General features: G+C 46.0%; 1 protein-coding gene across 3 annotated transcripts in view; it reads left to right on the forward strand.

The window, feature by feature from the left end:
* Positions 1-26,240, forward strand: part of Masp1 (MBL associated serine protease 1) — a 70,842-nt gene that overhangs the window by 31,735 nt on the left and 12,867 nt on the right. The window contains exons 6-11 of one of the 3 annotated variants that reach the window (XM_006248526.5): positions 2,084-2,231; positions 3,361-3,479; positions 4,338-4,416; positions 11,494-11,631; positions 13,074-13,148; positions 17,216-19,600. In XM_006248526.5, coding sequence (XP_006248588.1) covers positions 2,084-2,231; positions 3,361-3,479; positions 4,338-4,416; positions 11,494-11,631; positions 13,074-13,148; positions 17,216-18,099 — 1,443 coding nt within the window. In that variant the 3' untranslated portion in view covers positions 18,100-19,600. Of the gene's footprint in view, positions 1-2,083; positions 2,232-3,360; positions 3,480-4,337; positions 4,417-7,526; positions 8,100-11,493; positions 11,632-13,073; positions 13,149-17,215; positions 19,601-22,730; positions 22,869-26,240 lie in introns of those variants that run through there. The other 2 variants (NM_022257.2, XM_008768804.4) reach the window with 2 other exon arrangements.

Raw genomic sequence — 26,240 nt, forward strand, 5'->3', positions numbered from 1 at the left:
GCCCAGCCAGCACCAGTCACGTGATCTGTCTTTGTTCATCTCTGGGTGTCAGACAGATTCCGGGGTTAGCGAAATGTGGAAACACCTGCTGCTCATGCGTGAGCTGTTGTTGGGGGGGGGGCGCTAGTGAGAACCTGCTGATTCACTCCTCCTACAGTGACCCACAGCCTTATAGTTGAATTTAAGCCCCACACCGCAGGACAATACTCATGCCTGGCCCTATAGATTTGGCAAAGAACCTATGCCTGGGTAGGTCGTAGACCTCAGGAAAGAACCCACTGCTATCATTTCGCTAAGTGGATAGACTGTCGAACTGCCTTCTAAACACTCACCTCTACACCCAGAGGCTAATGAAGCTTTCAACCTGTGTCAAAGAAGCTTTGTTTTACAATGGCCTGTGGTTAAATACGTGGACTCACACCTGGTCAGACTGCAGAAAATGAGTTATTGTCCTCAGCCCTAAATGGTCATCTATATCACACCCCTCCTCACAGAGTTCAAGGAACCCTGCAGAAAAGGAGACGGAAGGGTTGAGAGAAGAGAGTTCTGAAAGGACTCCCGTCAAACGGTGTCTCTGCAGCTGTAGTTGCCTCTAGAAGAATTGTTCAATATCAGGCCAGTCAAAAGCTCAGCATAGATGAGGGAGGGGGTCACAAAGGCTCGCTCCCAGCTGAGGAGCTTCAGCAGGTGATAAAGATACAGTGATAAAATGTTCCTTGCAGAAGTGGCCCGGTACCTACGTTACCTGGGTACCAGGAAGTGAAGTGACGCAGTCGATTATGGAAGGAGGACATTGGTCATATAGGGGGACGTGGTGGATCTGGGGAGGGTGGAAGAGTATGTGAGGGGCAATCATAATCAAGACACATTGCATGTATGTCAAACTCTCTACCAATGGAAAAAACCTTAATATGTCAAAGTCCCTCTAGTCACAGAGAAAGGCTTGGGGAGCAGGACTTGGTGACTGGTTTGGATCACTACAAGTTGAATTCTAGGAGCTCAGCATGGGATCTACATCAAGGTCCTGAGTGTTTTGAAGTATCCTGTCCTCTGTACCAGCAAAATGATGTCACCCAGGATTAGAGACACTACCAAATGCTTACAAAGGAGTCCTGGCTCTCAGAGAGAGAAGGGAAGGGGTGAGGTGCACTGGGAGGTGGGGATTCTGAATAACTCAGTGGTGATTCCTGCCGTCTGTTCTGCTCCACTGCCTCCGTTACAGTCCGAACCTCTCACCTCTGCCTTGCCCGTCTGCATCTTTCCCAACTGGTGCTCTTCCTCCATTGTTGCTCCTGCCTCATCTATTTTCCCACAGTGTAGAGGGTTAGAGCAAGGAAATCAGACCAAGACCATACATGAAATTAAGCTCAATTCCTCAACAAGCAAGACCCTTATGACTTTTTCCAATCTCACGGTATGCCACTCCCTCCGTTCCTGCCACTTGGCTTCTCCTGGTCCTCACGCCTGCCAAGGCGTTTCCCACTGCTGCCTCTCATTTTTACATATGCTGGGTTTTATCTGCATGGAAAGTGGTCTTCTTTTAGTTCTACACACCTTATGTGTCAGATCTGATGCTACTTTATGTAGGACTGTTCTTATCAGCTAAAGTTGTTAGTTACTATGTTTCTATCATACAAATGATGACATCTATAGATTATAGTCTATATATGTGTATGTAGATTATATATACTTCAATACTAGAATTGTAAAATGCAGTACATGCTCCTACTATATATTTTTGCTTATAGTCATTTTGTTTATTTATTGTTAGTCACCCCAGTAAACTATAGACTCTTTGAGAGTGGGAACCTCTCCTGTTTTGTGTACTGTTCAGGACCACCCAAAAATGTTTATATTTAATCACAGCATTATCAATTTGCTTTGTTAACTCCAAAGACCACTGAAATATGAAAAAAATGGGCAAAAAAAATTTGGTAACTGGTAATTCTACAAAAAACAAGACTGTATACTATGGATTTATATTAAGACTTCCAGAAAATTCTAGAACTAATTTGCTTGAAGCAGGACTGTACACCACTCAGATGTGACTTTTCTCTCCCTACATATATGTTGCCTCTTTTAGATTAAAGCTGGTTCAAAAGTATGGGGACCCTTCTGTGGAGAGAAATCCCCAGAACCAATCAGCACCCAGAGTCATAGCATCCAGATCCTATTTCGCAGCGACAATTCAGGAGAGAACCGAGGCTGGAGGCTCTCCTACAGGGCTGCAGGTAACCTTATCCCCTTCCCAGGCCACACTGAGCCACTATGCTCTCTCTGTGCTTACAAGGAGGGTTGTTGAGGGATTCAGGATGTAGTCCTAGCTAGAGGATCACTCCTCTGGGAACCTAGTAGAACTCTGACTGAAAACCTGGGAACCAAGATACTTCTCCTGGGTGAGTTTCCCATCTATCTATACATGGGGAGTGGGCACCAAAGAGATTGAACTTAAACTCAAGATTGGCTGTGCTTCGTTCTGTAGAGACTGAAAATAAATTTGCTTCTCTTTTTCCCTCACATGGAGATTCATTAGGCTAAGAAAACCTCCCAACCCTGATTGTCTCCAAGTGTGGGATTGGAGCTTGTGGATTGGAAGTTCTGGATCTGTGGAGATTTCACTGTAGAGTTCTGTCTCTGTGCTGGCCTCTGGCACGGCACAGCCTTTTCAAGTGCCTCATGGCAGCTAGTCCTCAAACAAACCCAGAGAGAGTCATATGACTCAATATGTCTGTAATAACTGAAGAAAAAAGACGGTAAACCCCAGCCAGTAGTGACCAGTCATCTTCATAGGACTAGGAGGCCTGGCTCTGCCTGCACCCTGAGGAGAGATGTGAGAAAATTAACAAAAGAAAGTTTGTCCCTGAGAAAGTGTCAGGGCCAGGCATTGTCACTGAGGTACTTGTCAGGACCAGCCTTCTGAGGAGAAGCAGAAGCATCCCACTACAGTCCCTTGGTGCCTTAGGAAGAACGTGAGGCTGCGGTCATCCTGAGTAGCCAATGAGTGAAAAATGGCAGGGCACAAACTTCAACCGACTAGGAAGACCTTGCTTATTAAACTGGGATAGGAATATGCATGAGTACAGGCCTGGGGGTGAGCGCCCTGTTGCTGTAAGACAATGGCCAGTCTCTGAGGGCTCAAGAAACTGTGTGGCTGACCCCTTCACTTTACCAATGAAGAGATGGAAGGCCACGTTACAAACTGACTTGCCCCTGCTTTCAAAACTCTTCTTCTAGACACCCCGCCACGTTGTTTCCACCTCATTTCAGGCCTCAATTCCTCGGTGTCATTTTCTCAGTGTCCCTTTGCTGTCATTTTTCTTGGTTTTCTCACCTGCTGTCTTTTCATTTGCTTCCTGCCAGGAAATGAGTGCCCAAAGCTACAACCCCCCGTGTATGGGAAAATTGAACCCTCGCAAGCCGTGTACTCCTTCAAAGACCAAGTGCTCATCAGCTGTGACACGGGCTACAAAGTGCTAAAGGTGAAGAATGCTGCCTGGGAAGGGGAGCGAGTGGGCCAGAAAACCTCTGCCAGTCAAGTGTTTCCAAGCATCCTGTTACATTACCTCTCACTTCAAGACACAACACAAAAGTTGTTTATCAGAGCATGCGTTGCCCTGAATTTTTCTAAATAGGGTTTCATATGGCTCAATAATTAGGGACTACAACCTTAACGAACTTCCTCAGAGGTGAAGGAGGATGGTGCCAAAAGAGAAGCAGGTTTAAAGGTGGCAGATGGGTACCCCTTTTGTTCCCTCCAAAGTGGCAGTCCACCTAGCCACCCTTCAGAGTAAGAAAACGAAGTTCCCACATGCGGGCACTTGGGACTGGAACGAGGGATTGGTATTGTTATGCTCCCCAGGTGAATCCAATGTATAGCCAAGCTAGAGGCCCGGTGCTCTGCAGGAATTGCCCTTGGGAAGGGGCCTGATCAACAGCAGTAGCAGCAGCAGCAGCAGCAGCATTACCTGGGAGCTTGTTAGAACTATGAATCCTTGGGTAGACCAAAAGTACTGAACTGAAATCTTGGTGGCAGGGACGAGCAGCCTGGCTCTACTAGCCCTCTCTAGGTGATGCTGACTGCTTGCTTTAGTTGGAAAACCACTGCTCTAAAACTCGAGTCAAAACTATAATTTTTCCTTTAGAGACAATTGCCCATGCCTAGAGTGTAAACACGGGTAACAATGTGACATATAACACGTTCATGGGCAAGTTTGCCTTTGAGACTCATGGGGGTAATTCCCAGTTGAAGATAGCCAAGTTTGAAGTTTGAGTTATCTTAGTAAATATGTACTAACCGACTTCCTCCTCCTTCCCACGCCTTTCTGGCTTCTCTTCAGGATAACGAGGTGATGGACACATTCCAAATTGAGTGTCTGAAGGATGGTGCATGGAGTAACAAGATTCCCACCTGTAAAAGTAAGGAAACCAAAGGGATTAATTACGATGATGCATTTCTTCATGGTGGGCTTGAAGTAATGAGAACCAGGGATTAAAAGCTTTGACAGAGCTCTCTAAGAGGTGTGGGCAGAAATCAATAACTGGGTAATAGCTAGACCAAGAAATATAAGAGCCCATTTCAGAAATAAGATTTTGAAATCATACACACACACACACACACACACACACACACACACACACACACACACACCTTTCAGACAGGGTACAAATGTGCCAAAGGAATATAAGAATGTCTCAGTGTCTGAAATGAGCTTGAGCTCAGGAATTGCTACTTTGAGAAACTAGTTTGGCACTCATGCTCTGACTCCAGTGGTCTTGAGTGCCTGTGTGCTAGTCACTCAACTCCTAAGTCTTCTGGGTAGCTGATGACTTAGGGCTGTGTAGGAAGAGCTGTGTGGTCAGCACAGAGAACCTCATTAGCTCTGGTGACCCAGAGTTCTTGCCTTGTGTGCTCTTAACATTACATGACCTTTTACTGTGACTGTAAAATAGAGCATTTAGAGTAACTTTAATTCTAGAATATATGCCACTTGTTCTAAAGAGAAATGATCATAAATAAACTATTGGGTCTTATAAGATAGATAGATAGATAGATAGATAGATAGATAATAGATAATAGATAAAATAGATAGATGACAGATAAGTAATAGATGATAAATAGCTAGCTAACTAGCTAGATAAATAGATGACAGATAGATAGATAGGTAGATAGATATAGACAGAGATAGATAGATAATAGGTGATAGATGACAGATAGATAGAAAATAGATTAAATAGATAGATGACAGATAGATAGGTAGATAGATGATAGATAATGGATAGATAGATGATAGATCGATGATAAATAGATGGACAGATAGATGATAGATAGATGATAGACAGATGGTAGATAGATGATAGATAGATGATAGATAGATAGATAGATAGACAGATAGATAGATAGATGATAGATAGATTTCCAGCTACTACTCCATGACTCTCATACCCATGTAATTTCAAATGTAAAACTTTTAAGGATCATGATTTCAGCAGCTATATATAGTAACAGCGTGCTGGCAGAGCCAGGGAGGGGAGGAGGACTCAGTGACTTGCTTTAGAATAGAGAATGAGAAATTAAGATATTATAGCCCCCACCCCCACCCCAATGCCCGTTTTATGACTTTGGATTCTGTCCCCTTTCTTTTCCCATAAATAGTTGCCACAGGGCCTTCAGCCAGATCCTTTCCCACTATGCCCAAGGAATCCTGGTGGCAGGGCTCCCTGGAGGCAAACCCCAGGCAGCATTTACAATCAGAAGGAGCTTGTGTTCTTTTTCATATGGTGATGGGCTGTGGTCTGGGCCCCCAGGAGGGGAAAAGACTGCCATTTTATAGCTTCAGTAATAAGCCCAGCACTTACTGGATGCCATTGCAGAGTTCTGTAGAGAATTCAGATGAAGAAGACAAGGTCCCAGCCTGAGGACCTCATGTGTTCCTGCAGTAGGTGGCCCAGTGGGCAGCGTGCCTGGGCTCTAGCAAGGTCTGTGCAGGGACAAAGCAAGGGTCATTCTGAAGAAGATCAACAGAGGTTTTCAGTGTTCAGGACTGAAACAGACTCTGTTGGTGGGAAGTTGTGGCTTTAAATGTAGATTCTAGCCATAGGTAATTTGCTCATATTCTTTTAGCCTCATCCTCCCTGCTCAAGATTGTAGTGACAACTAACTGGGTTCCTACACCCAGCACACCCGTAAAGAGCCAGAAATACATTCAAGTGTAGTAAGCACTTAGTTATACTCAGCCTGTCCCCATCAGTGGGTGGGGCTTGGTAGCTCTGCCTTATAGTTTTGGAAAGCAGAAAGCTCTAGTAATACTTTTTCCTGGTAACACACGCAGGTTATAATAATGGGCACCTTGGCAGAGAAAGTCACTACCACATCAGATAGTTTTTTCTAAATAATAATTTATTTAATTTTATTTTATGTGCATTGGTGTGAGGGTGTCAGATCCCCTGGAACTGGAGTAACAGACAGTTGTGAGTTGCCATGTGGATGCTGGGAACTGAAGCCAGATCCTCTGAAAGAGTAGCCAGTGTTCTTAACCGCTAGTCCCTCTCTCCAGCCCCCAGATAGTATTATTTTATATGACCTATGCTAGACAGTCACAGAACATGTTAACATTTTATACTGAAAATTTGACCCAATTCATTTGCATTAAACTATATTAGGGCTGCTCCAGCCCATGTTAACACACAGCCAGCATCGTTGAGCATCTGTGGGTACCTTGTACTCTGCTAGGTCCTAGGGAAGACTGACAAGTTGAGTCCTTGGAAATGTGAAGGGAGGGGTTGGAGACAGACAGAAAGTGTGCAAGGCGTGACCATGCAGCAGAGAGACCGGGGATGTAGCTCAGGTGGTGGCTTGCCTAGAATGCACAAGGCCCTGGATCCAGTCCCCAGCACTGAATGTGCTACCTCCCATGGTAGCACATGCTTGTAACCCCAGCACTTCAGAGATAAGAGTGTGGAGACAAGAAGATTAGAAATGTAATGTAATCTTCAGCTATATAGTGAGTTCGAGGCCAGCCTTAGGCCACATAACACCCTGTCTCCAAAAGGAAAAAAAAGGGGGGTGAGAGAGAAAAAGAGAAAGAAAGATGATTAAAAAAAATATGAAGATGAACAGGAAGTGGGAATTATGGGAATCTTGGCCCTGTCACCACAAAGTGGTGACAAGTCCTGCTATATTCTGAATGCCATCTGTCAAATAAGCATTTGGGCTGGATGAATGCAAAGCTCCTAGCCAGGGGTAGAAATGTATCTTTCTTCGGGAGCCAGGATGTAAGACTGTGTAAATTTTCAGAACAATACAAATTCAGCCGGTCCCAAACTGTCCTTCACACTGGCTGTGCCCAAACTGCACTCTTGGTCGGTTCTGGTGGAATGGTTTCTGTGTTTCCTGCATGAACTATTTCTGCTTGGCTTGCTAACTTTTCTTTCTTTTCCTTTTTTCTCTCTTTCTCTCCCTCCCCCTCCCTCTCTCCGCTCTCCTCCCTTTGCCTCCTGACCCTCCTTTGCCTTCACCATGGTGACAGAAAGCGAGATCGATTTGGAGGAGGAGCTGGAGTCAGAGCAAGTGGCAGAGTGAAAAGATTGGCATTGGAGGGAACCCCACACAGTGCAGACATCTGAGAACGGATTCCTTACAGAGAACCCAATCCCTTACAGAGCCGCCCCACCCTGCCCCATCCACCGACACTCCATTGCCCACTCCAGTGTGAATTAGAACGGATGCTGAGCCAGGCCAGAGCCTCCTCAGCAGACACAGCTACCTGCCTAGGAACAAACTCTCTCCCCCGAGGACTCGCTCACCATGCAAACTTACTCCCAAAAGCAATGAAAGACCATGGGTGGTTATTTTAATCTCTAAGTGAACTGTGCTCTTCTCAGAGGAAAATAGGCCCTTGGCTCAAAAAACACAAATTTAATATACAACCATATGACCTAGAACAATATGGGCCCTGGTGACTGGTCCACTCCGTACTATAAGTTTAAATGGGTCAGGGTGCTAACAACTTAATGACTTTCAAATCTCCGGCTTTGCTACTGTCTTCACAACCATGGGTTTATAAAATGAATAATAACAACAGAGTGTGGATGCTGGCGAATCCGCGTGTTTTCTTATTCAGAGAATGTGTGTCCCGTTCACATGTTTTTGGGATGAAGTTCTGCTATCTGAGGTTCTTTACTATTGGGGTTTACAAGCTTTGTTTTTTTTTAAAACCCACTATGAGGAACCTTAAAGAAATGAGCGTCACATCTGGAAGCAGCAGCCCTCAGCTTGGGCTCGTGGCTATAACTAGGTCATAAACAATGGTGAAGAAAGGGCGGGAGAACAGCAGTGTGCATCCTGGTACCTAAAAGGCAATGTCTGTCTGAGTTCACACATGACGTGGGGGACCAGCTCTTAGTCAGTGAACACCCAATTTGATGATCAGGTGGTCACTTGGTGAGGGCAGAATCCCATGAGTGTCGGGGAGGAACAGTCTGGAGACCGAGGTGCTTGCTATCTTGAGGTAAAGATGCCCTTGATGGGGGAGATGAGATGGACACTAAAGACAAATGTCAACTGGGCAAACATTTGTTTGACAGCCCAGAGAGTATTCATCATCATTTTGCTCAAGGTGATAGAGGGACTCATAGCTTAAGGAGATTTGATATGTGTCCAAACAATTGTAAAAACAAACAACATAAGGTACACACCACCTAAGAGACAAGAATGAAGATTTCAAGGACACTAGAACATGACCCGCCCAATTAGCAGTCTCACAAACGTTTTAGGAAGAAGCAGTGTTTGCTCGAGACCTCATGAGGTGGTGGTATGGATACAAAGTGCCCAGATTTCAGGGATGGTCCAGGCAGTGCCTGTAAGAGGAAAGTGACATTCGAGAGAGTCTGATGACATTGGCATACAGGTGACCCAAGGGAAAGAGAACGAGGCCAGGATGGTCATGGGGGTCTCCTCCTTGGTCCTGAGTACCGGGTTCAAATGCTTACATGTGGCTCTTCAAGAAGCCCTTGATTTGCAGAACAGTGTGTTTAGAGCTCAGGCCAAGAAAGATGTATTAGAAGAAACATAAAAGGCAGCAAGAAATGGCTAGAGACAAGATACGGGGCAGAGAGTGGTGAGCAGAGCAGACTGCAGAAAGAGAAGAGCCTTCTGACTCCAGGCTGTAGGAGGGGCCTAAGACAAACATAGAACAAGCGATATACCCTTACTAAGTCAACTGGGAACAGTTTCTGACACATACTGATTTGGTCACCAAAGACTGCTCTTGGGAAAGTTGTCTCCTCTCAAAGAAACATGACTTTCTTCCTGTCATTCTGCACATGGGAAGAAGGATGCTCCTTCCACACTGACTAATATCAAGCTGATATAGCCCTTTGTTTTCCATTTGTCACCACCCCCCACCCCGACAGCCATATCAGTGGGCAGAGTGACTTGTGACTTATCTGGGGTGACAAGAAAGCATGCCTTCTACCTAGAAAATATCTCTTACTAGCATCAACCATTCAAGGTCAGGGTCAAACACTCAGTTCCTCCACTGGGGACAGGAGAGTTGGGTCATGAGGATTATTGAGGCCAAAAGAACTTCTAGACAGCTCAGGGGAGCACCAGTAGTACCAGTATCCTGTTTAGGAGATTTCCTGAAGGTAAAAAAAAAAATCTTCATGTCTCATCAGGAGAGTACATTTAAGTCTACTTATAGTTTTAAATAGCAACTACTATCTTACGTTATTCTAGTCTTAACCATTATGTTAGGGCTAGGGTTAGAGTTGGGATTAGGGTTAGGGTTAGAATTAGGGTTAGAGTTAGGATTAGGGTTAGGATTTAAATTAGGGTTAGAGTTAGGATTAGGATTAGAATTAGGGTTAGATTTAAGGATCAGGGTAACAGTTAGGATTGGGGTTTTGGTTAGAATTAGGATTAGGTTTAATGGGTTTGACTGGTTTAGTTTACTTCACAAACTACAAGAGCATGTATATTCTGGCTTAGCAAATCAAATTGAGTGATTTGTTTAAGGATCTTGAAGGCAAGGAGCCCTGTGGGAAAGAAATACATGGTATTCCTTCCTTCAACCTCTCTCCCCCTCTCTTCTAATCTGGAAGGTTCTGGAATCAGACAAATTGTAAGGTAGATAACTCTAGTCAATCCTAAAGGTTAGTTTGAAGTTCTAGGTTAAAGATCCAAATGTCTGACTGGCTCTGAGAGGTTAACGGCCTCCTGTATTTCTCAAGAGGTGTCAGTAAAATTTAAGGGGAGGTAGAGATTTTGGAAATTCTACCAGAACTCTGGAAATATTGACTACTATTATCTATGCTAGCCATGGAATGCTTACTATTTAACTGGAAAACACATTAAAAACAAACAGAACAAAACAAACAAACCTAGGAACAGCTAGTACCATTTACTGGAAGAACACCGAAATCGAGGTCAGGTCTAGTTCTCACACTAAGAATAATTCACCAGGTAACTCTAGACCAACAGTGTCTCCTCTCTAGGGTCATCTGTCACATAAAGAGTATGTCTCCATGCTCTGCTTTGGTGTCTTTTCCAATGGTGGAATTTCATATCTCCCCAATTCTAGCACCGACTATCATATGTAAGATTAGGGTTTTCTTAAAAGCAAGCATTATTCCCTAACAGAAATAGAAACCAATAGATTGGGTACTCAGCCTCTGATGCAGAGGCCATGAAAGATACACTGACTGAGCTCATGCTGGAGTCCATCCATGCTAGCGACTCACCCACGATGTGGCTAGACAAGCAAGCTTCCTAAAGTGTGTCCTAAGGACAAGGCATCTTTGGTCATGTCCTATACTGAGATTATAGCCAGCTCCAGTATCCCTGTCACCATCAAAGGAGAAAAAGAGTCGGTGAAGTCTGGAAATCTGTCTACCCCTGACTCTCCCTGCATTCTGGGGACAGATTCATGAGCTCCCTGAAGCAAGGAAGCAGGGTGGGGTAGGGCTGTATACTTACGTAGGAACTAAGGATTCTTTGTTTGGTCGGTTTTGTTATTTTAGTACTAAGCTCCAATGTGAGCACATTAAATGTTCTTTTTCAGCCTGTGGTTGGGACTGGAAAAAATGGAAGGTTATTTGGTTCAGGTCAGCCAGAATTTTCTCATTGAGCTATGGGCTTCGTGCCTAGACAACAGAACCAGAGGAGATTGCAAAACAAACTCGAAGTCTAAGAAAGAAGCTGTAGTTGGGCAGAAACTTTGGTCTGCATAAATCTCAACAGACCTGTCCCTGCCCTGAATTTGACCAGGGTAGGTAAGTTGACCATATTGTAGGAATATAGTGGAGTGATGCCAAAAGCAGAAAAGCCTATTAGTGGCCTACTGTGCAGTTGCAGGGGCACCAGTCAAATAGACAATAGTATTTCTCCCTGGAGTTATGCATAGTGTATAAACTATGCATATAGGGAAGACAGATCTCTTGCTGACTACAAGAGGAAGAGCAAACATTAGCTAAGTGGCCTCACTTCTCTCTCAGTTGTAGACTGTGGAGTTCCAGCAGTGCTGAAACATGGGCTAGTAACCTTCTCCACAAGAAACAACCTCACCACGTACAAATCTGAGATAAGGTACTCCTGCCAGCAACCCTATTACAAGATGCTTCACAATACCACAGGTAAGCTCTCCATACTTACTGGGCCTCGGAGCTGGGGCCTGAAGCCACTCTAGGATTTGGCTGCCTATATGTGTGCCAAGCCTTATGATACAAAGTGTTCTCTCATAAGGCGTATCATTTGATCCCTGCTCCCGATATGCTCAAGTGAATAGGTTCATTCCGACACACCGAATAGTTCCAGGACCAAAAGCAAAAGTGCTTCCCCTTTTTAACTTGAAATTCTGAGAAAATTCTAGTAAATAAGAGCCTGTTGGTGGAAGATCACACATCACAGAACCAAGAGAAGAACTGAGACCCTGGGGGAAGTCTGGATCCTCCCAAAATAAATCCCTTCATATGTCTGAGGTAAGGCTAGGATTTCTAGAAAATGGCCGCTACTGCTGACCCCACCATTTTCAGTCTCTGCCTCTGGCTGACCAGGCCAAATCCACTGAGTAGAGCTATAGGGCTCCTTTCCAAGGCTTATTCTCAGGTCTCACACAAAAGTCAGACGGACTGAGAGAAGGACGAGCAGATGACATGTCTTAGCAGGAAATCCAACATGTCTCAGACCGAGACCCAAACACGGCCACAGCTGTTGCTGTTCAGACCTCTCCACAATTTCTGGATGAGTTTCCTGGCTTCCCCAGGGGTCAGGTGGTAGCATGTACGCCCAGGTTAAAGCATTAGGAACAGCCAGTCTGTTGGTCACAGTGAAGTTGTGGGAGGAAACAAGAGGAAAGTTCATTAGAAACGTACCTCACCTCTCCTGCGAGTGAGGCCTTGTGGCCTCAAACTGTCAATACTCTTAAATACACTCATGGTCTCCATCAGAAAAGCAACCCAGCAGAAAACCTACCCTCTGCCCATGCATACTAGGAATAGTCCTATAGTTTCCCTGTGTCTCCAAATCTCATCTTTAAACAAGAGAGCATGCAAGGACTGGAGAGATGGCTCAGTGGTTAAGAGCACTGACTGCTCTTCCAGAGGTCCTGAGTTCAAATCTCAGCAACCACATGGCGGCTCACAATCATCTGTAATGAGATCTAATGCCCTCTACTGGTGTGTCTGAAGATAGTTACAGTGTACTTACAGATAATAAATAAATTAAAAAAGAGAGCATGCTATAGCTCGCAGGGCTATCCTCAGGCCCACATTGGCCAATGGACATGAAAGTGACTTATTACAGAGTTTAAAGAAAGGAGAGAAAGGCATGTGTGTTGCACGAAGCTTTATGAACGAAGGTTCTATGACCCATGAAAAGGAGAGACCTGCCAGGGCCTGGGAATGTAGGAACCGGCACCTACTACCCTCAGGAAAGCAAAGTCAGAGTTAGAGGACCTATGGAGCCATGCCAAAGACTGTGGTGTTTATTTCTGGGGACAGTAATTCATAGCTGAAGAGGACTATATTATATATTCCAAATAATCATTTTCTTTCCCTTCTCCTACCTTTTCCCTCAGGTGTATATACATGTTCTGCTCATGGGACCTGGACAAATGAAGTGCTCAAGAGAAGCCTGCCCACCTGCCTTCCAGGTACCTCACCCACCAAGTCCTTTGTCTCACAGTCTCCCACCCAAGGTCTGTTACTGTGAAGTTGAGAAGGAAATGCTTTGCTTTTGAAATGATGTCATCAGAAGGTGAAAGGTCAGAAAGGTCTAACCTGGTCTTCTCAAACTAACCAGTGTCTTAACTCTGGCCCACTTTAGAATCCCAGAAGCCCTCCCTCCCCCATCTCTCTGCTGTTCAAGAATAATCCTTTCCACTAGGTTTTTCTTCCAAAACACTTCATGTATGCATCTGAAATTGTGTCAGGAAAGTCAAGAAAATGGACACTCTGTCCTTAGGCACACACCAAACCCCAAAGAAGATGTCAAAGTAAGACTGATCTATAATGTGCTATTGAACCCCAAAAGTGTTAATATGCTCAAATGTGCTCAAATAGTTGTGATTCTGCCACCTCCGTGTTTCAGCCACTGTCTCCATTGGAAAGTGGGAAGAAGGTTTATGTGGTAGCAGGAGATGTTTGAATGCGTGTAGATGTTGGGGAATTTGCTTTGACTTTAAAAGTATAGATGCTTTGCTTTGCACTCAGAATGCATCCATGAACAACTAGAGAACCACAGCCCAAAATGACTCCCCAAAGGGCTAAACACAACCCACAGACATTAACTTCAACATGTACAGTGCTGCAATGTACACGTTTCAAATTTCTAAAAATCGAGAATAGCAGCTGTTAAATGACGAGGCACTTAAGAGAGCAGCGAAGGGACATTGAGATGTTATTGTCCTTCCTGAGTCCTTCTGCGCCTCTCCTGGAGCAGCAGCTTTGCATCCCGTGGCCTTTACATTGTGCTGAATGAAAATATTGAGCAAGCTGAGAGAGCACATTGTATGAGTGGCGCATGTTAGTAGCCCTTGGTATTCACTTAGCAAGTTACACATTCAATTGCTAGGCTGAGGAGGTCCCTGAGATTGACCCTCATGACCTGAAGAGGAGAACAGTGTATGAGTCAGTTCCATCACGGGTGCACTGGGCCTGCTAGAAAGCAGAAGTCAAGATATATGCTTGTGCAGGAATGGAGCGGGGGGTAGGAGGGGGGACACCCAGAAATCAGCAGGCAAGGTAAGACAAGGAAGACGCCATACCATCCACACTTAACAGTTTCACTTACCTGACCACAAGCATAATCAAGGTCTCGATGTTGGGAGGACTTTAAAAAAGAGCAGAAGAGTGGGTCTGTGGCAAGCTGGAGGTTCAAATGTCCATATGCCTGAAAGATTTTGTGCCCAAGAGAACCAAGCTCAGTCCCCATGCTGGGAAGCCACAATGCAATGTGTGACTGGAGAACACATGCCAGGAGGGGAGTCGAGAGCCTGGGCCCCAGGCCCAATGCTGCTGCTTGTAGGTGGCATCTTCAGTAAGTGATCGTGTTATCTGTGGCTAGGATTCCATACCTCATGGGTGGGTGAGTAAGACCAAGAGACAGCTCACACTGTGCTTCCTCGTGGCCATCAACCTCACTGTGTAAAGAGCAGCTTGGCTACACTGAGTTATGAAATTCTTTTAACATGAAGAGTTGGGCAGAACTGTAATGTATCGTTGAACCTCACTAGAACTTTCCAAATTCATTCCTTCTGAAAGCCTGAGTAGCGAGCCAGAGTGGACAAGCCCATTTCACTTAGCACCACGGTGTCTACCCTATAGGAGTGGAGGGTCGTAAGCTGACAGGATTCACCACTTTATTTTTGCTGACATGGAAGCTAACAGAAACATTGCTGTCTAATGCACAGGGCTGCACTTTCCTTGGTAGGGCATATTTTATTTCAACTAAAGGCATACAGAATCTGGAACATAACCTTCGTGTTTTAAGGAACCTAATTCTTTCAGTACCCACCTTAAAAAAAAAATCTGGCTTCAGCGTAGCCAAAGCTTTGAACATTCTAAAAACATCCTTTGTCCAAAATATTACTGGCAGAAGAGTAGCTGTGAGGAACATGGGAGACGCCAAGCATGGGACCTGAGACCATCCCCACCAACAGCTGTGTCTCAGTCATACCTGCTGAGTCCCACCCACTAAGGAAGCTCAAGCAAAATCAAGAGGGCAGGGAAGGGGGCTGGGTTAGAGGAGGAGACAGTCCTGTCTTAGAAAACTTCCCCAAAGACCTGGTGCATCATTTTGGCCCCCTGAAAAATCAAAGATAAATCAGAAGTAAAACATTGTAATGGGTAAGTGAAGGTAGTTCAGAAAAGTGAGATACTTTTCATTTCTTAATATAGTGACTCTGAGTAAGTGAATTGCCTTCTCTTAAACATTGTTTCCCCATATATAAATTAGCTGTCCTTTAATGTTCTCTGGGCTCTGACCTTCCGTGACCTCAGAATGTACTGACACCTTGGTTGGGGAGATGTATCATTCATTGCTGGGCATGGTCTTTGTTGTGATGTGGCCTGAGTCATCTAGTCCCTCATCCGATTATGGCCTTTGTCTGCTAGATGAGTTTTTATGTAAAGCATGTCCCAGACCTGCCTTGCAATGTCACCTCTTTGTCTGCTCTTTGTAATGAGAGACTGGCACTCGACATTAAAGACCAGGTGAGAAACTTAGAAGGTCTGTTTACATGTGACTTGGAGAAAATAGCAGGATGACCGAGGATCGTGGATGAAGCATTTGGCTCTAGGAAGAAGAACATCCGAAAGCATTAGCCTGTTGTGACCCTCCCGAAGTCACAAGGAAACCCAGATGCCTCTTGGTCTGTAAAGAATTGTTCTAAGTGCTCGGAGCCCAAGAGGGTAACCTGACCATGACAACAGGAGACGCAAACTCACACCGACTTCAAACACCCTTCTCAGGGAAGGCCCATATGGGGCTGTTCGTAGCCATTAAGGGGTTGCAACTGAAGACTCTCTGCTCATAAGCCAGAGGGGTTTGGCTGTGGGAGCCTGGTGACATGTGTGCTCAGGGTGTGACTCAGATGAGCGAAGTTTTCTCTCTTAAAGGTACTAAAGGACCCCTGGGGGCAATGATGGGTGATCCTGAGCAAGGCTCATGCATCATTGCCTGTGGATTATGCCACCGTGTCCATGCCCTGTGAACACTGAGCCGTAATGCACATGCTCCAGAGAGCCCTCTAGGCCAGAGAAAGGATGTAAGCCTATTACCATAATCTGACATGCGATAAGGCAGTGTGGGACACAAATGAAGCATCTTTCTCATAGCATAGTTTAGGCTCTGCTACCTGACTTTACAGCCACGTCACCTTGAGCTAATTTCAACCTCTAGATAATGGCAATTAGGTATAAGCTGTGGACACAGCAAAGAGAGAAGTAATTCAAGAAATTTGAAAGTCGTAGATCATCTTTCAGAAGTTGAAATCCAGAAACAGGAGCTCTGATGTAGTTCACCGAGAACATGGAAAAGTCAAGAACCCAAGTGTTCCAGTCTAGCATGAAATCTGCAAGATTCTCACTGAACTCAGTAACTGTGCCACATGCTGCATAAGTCATAAAATAAACACTACTAATACGCCCATTTTACAGATGTGGAAACTGAGTTTCTGAAAGTCGAACAACTTGCCTAAGGTCCTCTAGCTCATAATGGGAGTTAGAAGCTTGATATCTGACTACTATAGTCTGATAGATGGCCTTTTAGGCTCTTTCGGTTTCTCTGTGGACATCTAAAGAAAACTCCAGGTGGTTCTCTGAAAGTACCTGTCAGGGAGATGGCTTCTGAGAGATAAGATACCTTTCTAGAGGAAAAAAAAGGGTATAGGGTATCCTCTGCTAATGGTGATCTGGCTAAATATGGTCCAGTCCAAAAATGACTTAGCCATAAGTGGCTCAGGTTGGACGAGGTCAAAACATAAAATGATCCGGTACTGGAATGGTTCTGGTTATGAGGTTCCAACCTAGACATAGACCAACTCAGAGAGATTTAGATGCAACTGAATCCTAGCTGGGCTCTCCCAAAGCAGCAGGACTCGGGCATGTGGGGGTTCCACGGTGGCATAATCCACAGTGGGGGCAGTGTGAATTTCTCTTGCTTCTTTTCACACGGCTGACTCTGTTCCTGTCTTTTGTTTCCACTTCTTCCTTCTTATAGTATGTGGGCAGCCCTCCCGCGCCCTGCCAAACCTGGTGAAGAGAATTATCGGCGGTCGGAACGCTGAGCTTGGCCTCTTCCCGTGGCAGGCCCTCATAGTGGTGGAAGACACATCAAGGATACCAAACGACAAGTGGTTTGGGAGCGGGGCCCTGCTCTCTGAATCCTGGATACTCACAGCAGCCCACGTGCTGCGTTCCCAGCGCAGAGACAACACAGTCATACCTGTCTCAAAGGACCATGTCACTGTCTACCTGGGCCTACATGATGTGCGGGACAAGTCAGGAGCCGTCAATAGCTCTGCTGCCCGAGTGGTACTCCATCCAGACTTCAACATCCAGAACTACAACCATGACATAGCTCTGGTACAACTGCAGGAGCCTGTGCCCTTGGGAGCCCACGTCATGCCCATCTGTCTCCCGAGACCTGAGCCTGAGGGTCCAGCCCCTCACATGTTGGGACTGGTAGCTGGCTGGGGCATCTCCAACCCTAATGTGACAGTGGATGAGATCATCATCAGTGGCACGCGAACCTTGTCAGATGTCCTACAGTATGTCAAACTACCCGTGGTGTCACATGCGGAATGCAAAGCCAGCTATGAATCTCGTTCGGGCAACTACAGCGTCACAGAGAACATGTTCTGCGCTGGCTACTATGAGGGTGGCAAGGATACATGCCTTGGGGATAGTGGTGGGGCCTTCGTCATCTTCGATGAGATGAGCCAGCGCTGGGTAGCCCAAGGCCTGGTGTCCTGGGGAGGACCTGAAGAATGTGGGAGCAAGCAAGTATATGGAGTCTACACAAAGGTCTCCAACTATGTAGACTGGCTATTGGAGGAGATGAACTCCCCCAGGGGTGTCAGGGAGCTCCAGGTGGAACGGTGAAGGCAAGCACTTCCTCCGGGCTGCCACCCGGCCCCAGTTCAAGTGAGGTTGTACCACACACTGCCAACAGTATATTCCACGTTACTTACCAGACCAAATAAACTGCAGTGCACTCGTGCCCCTGAGATAGCCCCAACCCCCAAGACTGGGGTGAGTAATATGCAGGGGAAATCTCTAGGCAAGAGAATTCAACCCAAAGCTTCAACCAAGCCTCTTCCTCTCTCTTAGCTTCTCCTCTCCAGTGGGGCTGGGGGTTCCAGAAGGCTTGGATCCTCTCTAAGAGTCAACCACTCCTAATCACCTTTCAAGGTCATGGAGCCCAGTGTTGATGTATAAGAAACCTTGGTCCTGATAATTAGGAAACGATTCCTTCAGCTAAAGTCTGTATCCGTGTATTTGCCCAGCCCTGGTTTCTAGGCTTGCACTGAGTCTGGTTCTTCAACTAGGATATAACAGTTCAGGTTTGGGAGACCAAGATCAGAGCCTGAGCTGTCCCCCAGAGAACAGTATCTGGGAGCACTTTTGTTCCTGGGACGTCTCTTAAAAGCTTCCTGCAGTGCAAGGCTTGTGCCTCGTGCCCTCCGTTAGTTTCAGACAACCAAGAGGGTATTATGAGGACTCTGGTGACTGAGGGAGGAGAGCAGCAGCAGCAGCTCTCGAAAGCCGTTCAACACACGCTGTCCACTCAGGACACATCAGGCCTCAACACCTTCCACTCCACACAAACACAGAGCAACCTTCCAGCTCTGGAAAGTGTCAGCTACAGACGACCTACCCCCCAGCCATATGTATGACGACTGGTGACTACTTGAAGAAAGCGAAGACTGCCCTACTGTGCCCCACGGTGCCCCACAGTGCCCCATGGTGCCCCACTGTGCCCATTGCTTCTCAGCAGATAAAGAGAAGAAATATGGACACAAGACTTGACAGGTCACTTCAGTATGTGATTGAGACTATACTTAACCCAGAGCCTGAGCTCGGTGGAGAATGTACCAAGTGGCGTACTCCAATCTATCTACCCCTTGGTGTTCTGGGGGTCAAGGTTGAGGGACAGAGTCTCACTCACTTAGAAGAGATAGAGAGCCCTGAGTCTTGGGTTCTGTCACGAACTCCCCCTTCAGCTGCCCATATGACCTTTGCCATCATTTTCTCCTGCAAACCTCAGTCTGCTCATCTGGAAGGTGAGATCAGAAGATCCCTACGCTCTCAACGGGCACCTCCCTGATCGCTAGCATCGGCCGTGGCCCTCACAGGCTGAGTGCTCACCGTCCCAGGAATGTCCGTCAGACAGAAGCAGCTGGAAAGGCCTGGAGAGGGAATGTGGAGGGAACTGGGAACTGGGGTCATCAAATCACACTCCGATATCCATGAATGGCACATATAAATGATACTATATTTTGTATATTTAATGTCACGGGCTCCGCTACTCTACAAGGGCCTCTGCACTCCTTTTCTCTTGTCAGGGGTCTACAGCGGCAATAAATCTGTGGATAACCAACAACCCTGGTTTGAGAGTTTGCTGTGAAGTGTGCTCACTCATTTTGAGCTTTTAAAAAGACAAGTACATTCATTAGGTCCCCACCCCCACTGCAGGCACAGCTGCTGGCATCTAGGGTAAGGAGGAAAAGGTGGTGCCTGCTATCTGTTGACATATTTCTTTCTCAGCAGTAAGGCTGTAACTCCCATCACTTAAGTGCCCACAATGTATACCCATGGCTCCAAAGAGCTCGAACTAGCAGACAAAACAGGCCTATGTCCTCACAGATGTTAACAGAAGTGAAGTGAGCTAACTTTCACCAGAGGAATGAGATTTGAGTATTGTGAGGATGTAATTAAAAGAAGGGACAACTCTGTATAACTATGGGGACTCGGAGTGACTTAGTAGACGTGAAAGAGACCACAGGGGAGGACAGAGAAGGGGCACAGTGGACAAGAGAGAAAAACCTTGGCTAAAGATGCAGGGGACAGTGACACATAGGCTTAAAAGCCCTGCTCTGGCCTGTCCTCTAGCCAGAGGTTCTGAGTACATCCTGTTGGATTCATGTTGTGGTACTAGTTGTTAAACTCTGCAAACTGCTGAATACCCAACCCCCCACCCCCAGAAATTCAAGTTCAGCAGATCTGAGTACAGCTATCGTGTCAGGGAAAGTGACAGAAGGCTGGGCTACTGAGTGTCTTAGTGAGACATAGCGAATCCTACCATGCATGATAATGCAGACAAGGCGGCTTAGGCCTGGGTAAGTGGTTCATTAGCAAAGCTTGAGCAGTGGGCATCTCCTGAGACACTGCACAAATGGGGATGCAGGGCCAGCATCGTGCACTGTGAGAGTGGTGCTTCTTCATGGAGCGTACACATGGTTTGCCTTAATTTGGGGTTTGTATCATACTTTTGGGTGTGTGTCATGCTTTTATATGCTGCTGAGAACTAAAACAATTCTAAATCAGCCTTTGAAAGCTCTACATACTGCTGGTTTCAAAGACTGCCATGTCTTGAACTTTGCATTTCTGATTTGTATTTTCCATTAGTGATGTTGACTTTGTATTGTGGTTGGTGCATTATTGCTGGGCCATGGAACAGGGAGATATATTAGCCTACATCTATTAGTTTTCCGTCATCTTAATGACTGATAAGAGACAGGCATGAAAGAAAAGGGAAGCGACAAGAATGTGGCCAGTTCGGACATCAGAAGAGGTCTGGATTAACCAGGAGAGGGAGGAAGGCTTGTGGGCGATGGGGTTGAGGACTCAACTTTGCAAAGTTTGAAGCTGGTAAGGAATCAGGAACTTCAGAAGAGAGGCCACGTTGAAGTCGTGAATTGATACTCACTAGCAGTAGGTGGGGTAAGGCCTGGAGATAGAAGGTATTGTCTGGTGGAAGATTGCAAAATACAAAATGAAGCCAAAGGTATGAAAGAGAAGATTAAAGGCAAAGAGAAAAGTGCTTCAGTAGCCAAGGAGAGAGACTGGAGAGCTGTGAAGTAGTTACCCATGTGGTGTGGCCTGAGGGTGTTGGCAAAGGCCTCGGGGGTAGACAGTCATCAAGGTAGGATCCATACTGCCATTGTCCTTTCTGAGGGACTGTCGGGGTGCAAGCTGCCTGTGTTTGAACTGCTTGACACCCCTGACACCCCAGTCTCCCTCTATCCTCTCTCTCCCTCTCAGGCAACTCCTTCCTTCCCTCCAGTCTGAAAGGCTTTCAACTCTTCCCCCAGAGGCAGGAAGCTGCAGTAGCATTGTCCCCTCCCCGTGGCATCCAGAAAAAGTCTTGTTCAGTACCCAGGCTCGGCTCGGCTTCCTTCAAACACACAAATCTTTTAATCTTACCACAGTTCCTAATTTCAAACAAGGGTCTGTTTTCCCCTCCCTCTGTTTCTCCTTTGCTCTTTGAAGTTGAAGTCAACTTATCCTTCACTTAAAAGGATAGCCAGCTTCAGGTGGTTGGGGATCCAGGGATAAGAAGTTGTAAGAATAGAGAGAACACATCAGACAACAATCTTAAAACCAGCATTCTCCCACATCTGGAAATATCGGTGTTGAGGTTCTATCTAGGACCCAAAGCTACCAGAGTATATGTGTACAGATTATTCCAATGGCTGCCTTATTTCTAAGTGTAATCAGTTAATAGCACTTTCATCTAAATCCAGGTCCAAAGAGAGGAAAGAATTTGAAGGGTTTTAGAGGGGCTTGATTGCAAGGGAAAAGAAACACTGTGAGATGAAGAGAGGTTGATACCGTGTGGGTGCGTGCGTGCGTGCGTGTGTGCATGCGTGCATGTACACACACACATATGAAAAGCCTTGACCCTGTTTTGTAAAAGAAGAAGAGATGGAAAATATAGAAGGGCATCCATCCCTAGGGCCCTGAGTGTCTGCTGGAATGCAGCAGGATGTTGGCTGGGGCTGGTGCATAAACTACTTGAAGCAGCACTGGGGGATGCTAAGGATTGGCAAGGAGGCAGGATATTTGCCAGTGATTCAGTCCAATCTTCGCTTTGAAAGTGGCACATGGCTGCCTGGATCCAGAGAGTTCTAAGGGTCCTGGAAGTCGTATTGCTCAGAGTTAAGATGCTGGCTGGAGGGGAGCAAGCCCAGGGTTGGGGTCAGGTGATCCAGAATTATATTTGTGCCATTTCCCCATGGAGTGACCTTTGGCAAGCCAGAAACTTTCTGTAGACTTTGACTTCTTGAAGTGTATGATAGGAAGAAGACACTGGGTGGTTTCTAAGGGCATTCAGCCGTAGGTTGGAGCAGCAAGGAAGGCAGAGGATGAGGGGAATAAGTAAAAAGACCATCACTGTGGCAGTGTGTAATTCCACAGACCCGGAGGAAGAGCCCCCAGTGATGGAGTACAAAGCTTCTTATTAGGAGTCTGACATTTTTGAGTCACAGAAAACCAACATCAATAGGGAAGAGGAGAGAAAAAGAAGGGGGAGGTGAATCTACACGTTCACAGAACTGAAAAAACTATGACCAAAGCCAGTAGGGTGGTTTCTTATCAGAGCTCAGCACTGGGATGTGACACTGGCCTCAGCCCTCATTTCCATTCCATCCATCCAACAGTGATAAGCTGGTAACCCCAATGGGTAAGGCATAGTACAAAGTATGACCTGTTCCTCCCTCCCTTGGCTACAGTGTGTGGTCTCCCCAAGTTCTCCCGGAAGCACATCTCCAGGATCTTCAATGGACGCCCAGCCCAGAAGGGTACCACTCCATGGATTGCCATGCTGTCACAACTGAATGGGCAACCCTTCTGTGGGGGTAGCCTTTTAGGTAAGAAGAAAGTAAAGGGGCAAAAGACCCAAGGCTGGAAACAGGGTAGAAACTAAGGAACAACCTTCCCTTGAAAACTGACTGATTCTTCCTTAAGAATCACTGCCCCAAAAGTGTGGTCAAGGGAGGCTGCAGCTGGAACCAGAGGCAGGTATATGCCTGTTCTAATTCCTTGAGCTATGGAGCACTTCCTGGTTCTGGTCAGTCTCCTGACAGACTGTTGAAAGTGAGTTGCAAATCAATGCACATACATGGGACACAGAGCTGGAATGTGGCTGAGCTGCCAGAGCAGAGAGAACCAGAAATGCACCCCTACCCTCCCACCCTCCCAACCCCCCTCACCACCACCACCATCAGCAGCAGCAGCAGTAGCAGCAGCAGCAGCAGCAACAGCAGCAGCAACAGCAGCAGCAGCAGCAGCAGCAGCAGCAGCAGCAGCAGCAGCAGCCTTGGAAATCAAGGACAACGGGCTTTAAAGGGCCTTGGATGTGTACTTGAGAATTCAGATCAGATCCTAGAAACAGGCAGATTTCTCAGCACGTTCTGGCCAGTTCAGTGGGGATCAGGGCACAGGACATGACCAAGAAAGAAGGGAAAGCAGATAATCAGAGAACACCAGTGACAGACTGAGACAAAAGGGGCAGTAAACATGGGACCTAGAACGTAAGAGGGAGAGAACTGAGGATAGAATAAGACAGAAATAAAGGTGATAACTGACAATGAGAAGAGATACCCAAGAGAGAGGAAACGTCAGGAAAGAAGAAAGGGAGGGCGGAATCCTATTGAAGGGACAGAAGAGGCAGAGATAGAGAGCAAGAGTCATGGTGGTGGAAGGAAGGGAGACCAATTGTCATGTTCCCAACTTCTTTAGGAGGAGTGAAGAGCAGACTTCACCCATTGCTTTAAGACTTTGAAGTAGCTTTCCAAGCATTGACTTTTTGTGTCAATAATGTTCATCCAGTATTGAAACTGGTTGTACGTTTATGTTTGAAAGCTGAAATTCACTTTACCATAGACCCAGCAAAAAGCTACTTCACACTTGACCACAGCTCTGTAGATCTGCAATCTCTGCTGCTGCTCCTCTTTGGAACAGAGGTGGAGTAGACAGGAGAGAGCAGAGACCAGAAGGGTTCTAATAGAATTAGGAAGGGGCAGAACACTGTGGCTGTGCTCACACTGAGGGTCAGTGGGGGTGGGGAGCTGGCAGAGTTCAGAGATTAACTTTAGTTAATCTCTGGGCAAGCCAGAGCATACACATAGATTCATCCAGAAAGCCCTGCTCTAAAGCAGGATTTCCTAACCTGTGTGCCTCAGCCCACCTTACCCACTGCTCCAATAATCCCTAGCCATGGGCTGGCTCAGGGTGTGCCTGAGCAAAGAGGATGTTCTGTGCTGAGATTTGTCCAGAACCAGAAACCAGAACATGTGACTCCTTCTGAGAGGGACAAGTAGATTCTGGGAGCTGTTCCAGAAAGAACCTTCTACCTTCGACTCTGAACTAGAGCCTAGATCACTGATCCACACTCCCCAACCCAGCCCAGCTCAGTCTACAATGCTTTTTTTTTTTTTTTCTGTTTGGCTCCCACTGGATGTGTCCAGGCCTCAGCTATTGCTGTTATCTCCATTGAAGGAAGGTTAAAAGCTTGACTCTGCATTAGACAAAGATCGAGAGCCCAATCATCCAGGGCAAGATGGCAGCCAAGAAGTGCACTAGGACCCTAATCAAGAGTCGCTAGCTCACTGTTACTCCAGCCACACCATTGTTCTGAGGGACCATAGTTGTTAATAACAGAGCTGGCTTGGAACAGTGGTCCTCAGCCCTGACTGTGGTAGGATCCTATCATATGCCTCTGCTGTTTATGGCCTGGATAGAGATCACAATGCTAACACCTTTCCTAATTTTCCAGGTGATTCCAGTGTGCAATCATCTAGCCGGCTGCTAACATAGTCCTCAGGACTTGCCAAGTTTTCATGTACACAGGAACTACTTGGGGGATCTTGCTAAAGACATTTTTCATTTCTGGGGAACCTCCAGGTGCTGCTAAAACTGACATCAGGGCCACACCCAAACAAGCAAGGCTGGGGATGAAGGAAGTCCTCGCCAGAATTTTTTTAATTGATTATTTTATTTATTTACATTTCAAATGTTGTCCTCCTTCCAGTCCTCCCTCTGCAAACTTCCCATCCCAACCTCCCCTCCTGAATATCTCTAAGAGAGTGTTTCCCCAACCTCTCACTTCTACTTCACCCCTCTAGCATTCCCCTATACAGGGGCAACAAATCACACAGGACAAAGGACCTCTCCTCCCATTGATGCCAGATAAGGCAGTCCTCTGCTCCATATGTGGCTGAAGCCATGGATCCATCCATGTATACTCTTTGGTTGGTGGTTTAGTCCCTGAAAACTCTGGGGGATCTGGGTAGTTGATATTGTTGTTCTTCCTATGGGATTGCAATCCCCTTCAGTTCCTCCAGTCCTTCCCCTAACTCTTCTAGTGGGGTCTCTGGGCTCAGTCTGATGGTTGGCTGTGAATATCTGCATCTATCTTAGTCATATGCTGGTGGAGCCTCTCAAAGGACAGCCATACTAGGCTCCTGTCTGCGAGTACTTCTTGGTATCAGCAATGATGTCTGGGTTTGTTGTCTGTAGATGAGATGGATCCCTAGGTGGGGTCGTCTCTGGTTGACCTTTCCTTCAGTCTCTTCTCAATTTTTTGTCCCTGTGTTTCCTTTAGATAGGAACAATCTGGATTAAAAATTTTGAGATGGGTGGGTGGCCCCATCCCTCAACTGGGGTCCATGCCTTTCCACTGGAGGTGATCTCTTCAGGTTCTACCTCCCCACTGTTGGGTATTTCAGCTAATGTCATCCCTGTTGGGTCCTGGGAACCTGTTGAGGCTTGTTTTGTATCTGATTATATGGTCAATTTTTGGGAAGGTACCATGAAGTACTGAGAAGAAGGTATATTCTTTTGTTTTAGGATGAAATGTTCTGTAGATATCTGTTAAATCCATTTGTTTCATAACTTCTGTTAGTTTCACTGTATCTCTGTTTAGTTTCTCCTTCTATGATTTATCCATTGGTGAGAGTGGGGTACTGATATCTCCCACTATTATTTTGTGAGATTCAATGTATGTTTTGAGTTTTAGTAACATTTCTTTTACAAATTTTGTGCCTTTGCATTTGGAGCATAGACGTTCAGAATTGAGAGTTCATCTTGGCAAAGTTTTCCTTTGATGACTATGAAATGTCCTTCCTCATCTTTTTTGATAACTTTTGGTTGAAAATCAATTTTATTCAATATTAGAATGGCTACTCCAGCTTGTTTCTTGGGACATTTGCTTGGAAATTTTTTTCCAGTCTTTTACTCTG

Source organism: Rattus norvegicus, chromosome 11, assembly GCF_036323735.1.
Source record: "Rattus norvegicus strain BN/NHsdMcwi chromosome 11, GRCr8, whole genome shotgun sequence".
NCBI classification, from domain to species: Eukaryota; Metazoa; Chordata; class Mammalia; order Rodentia; family Muridae; genus Rattus; species Rattus norvegicus.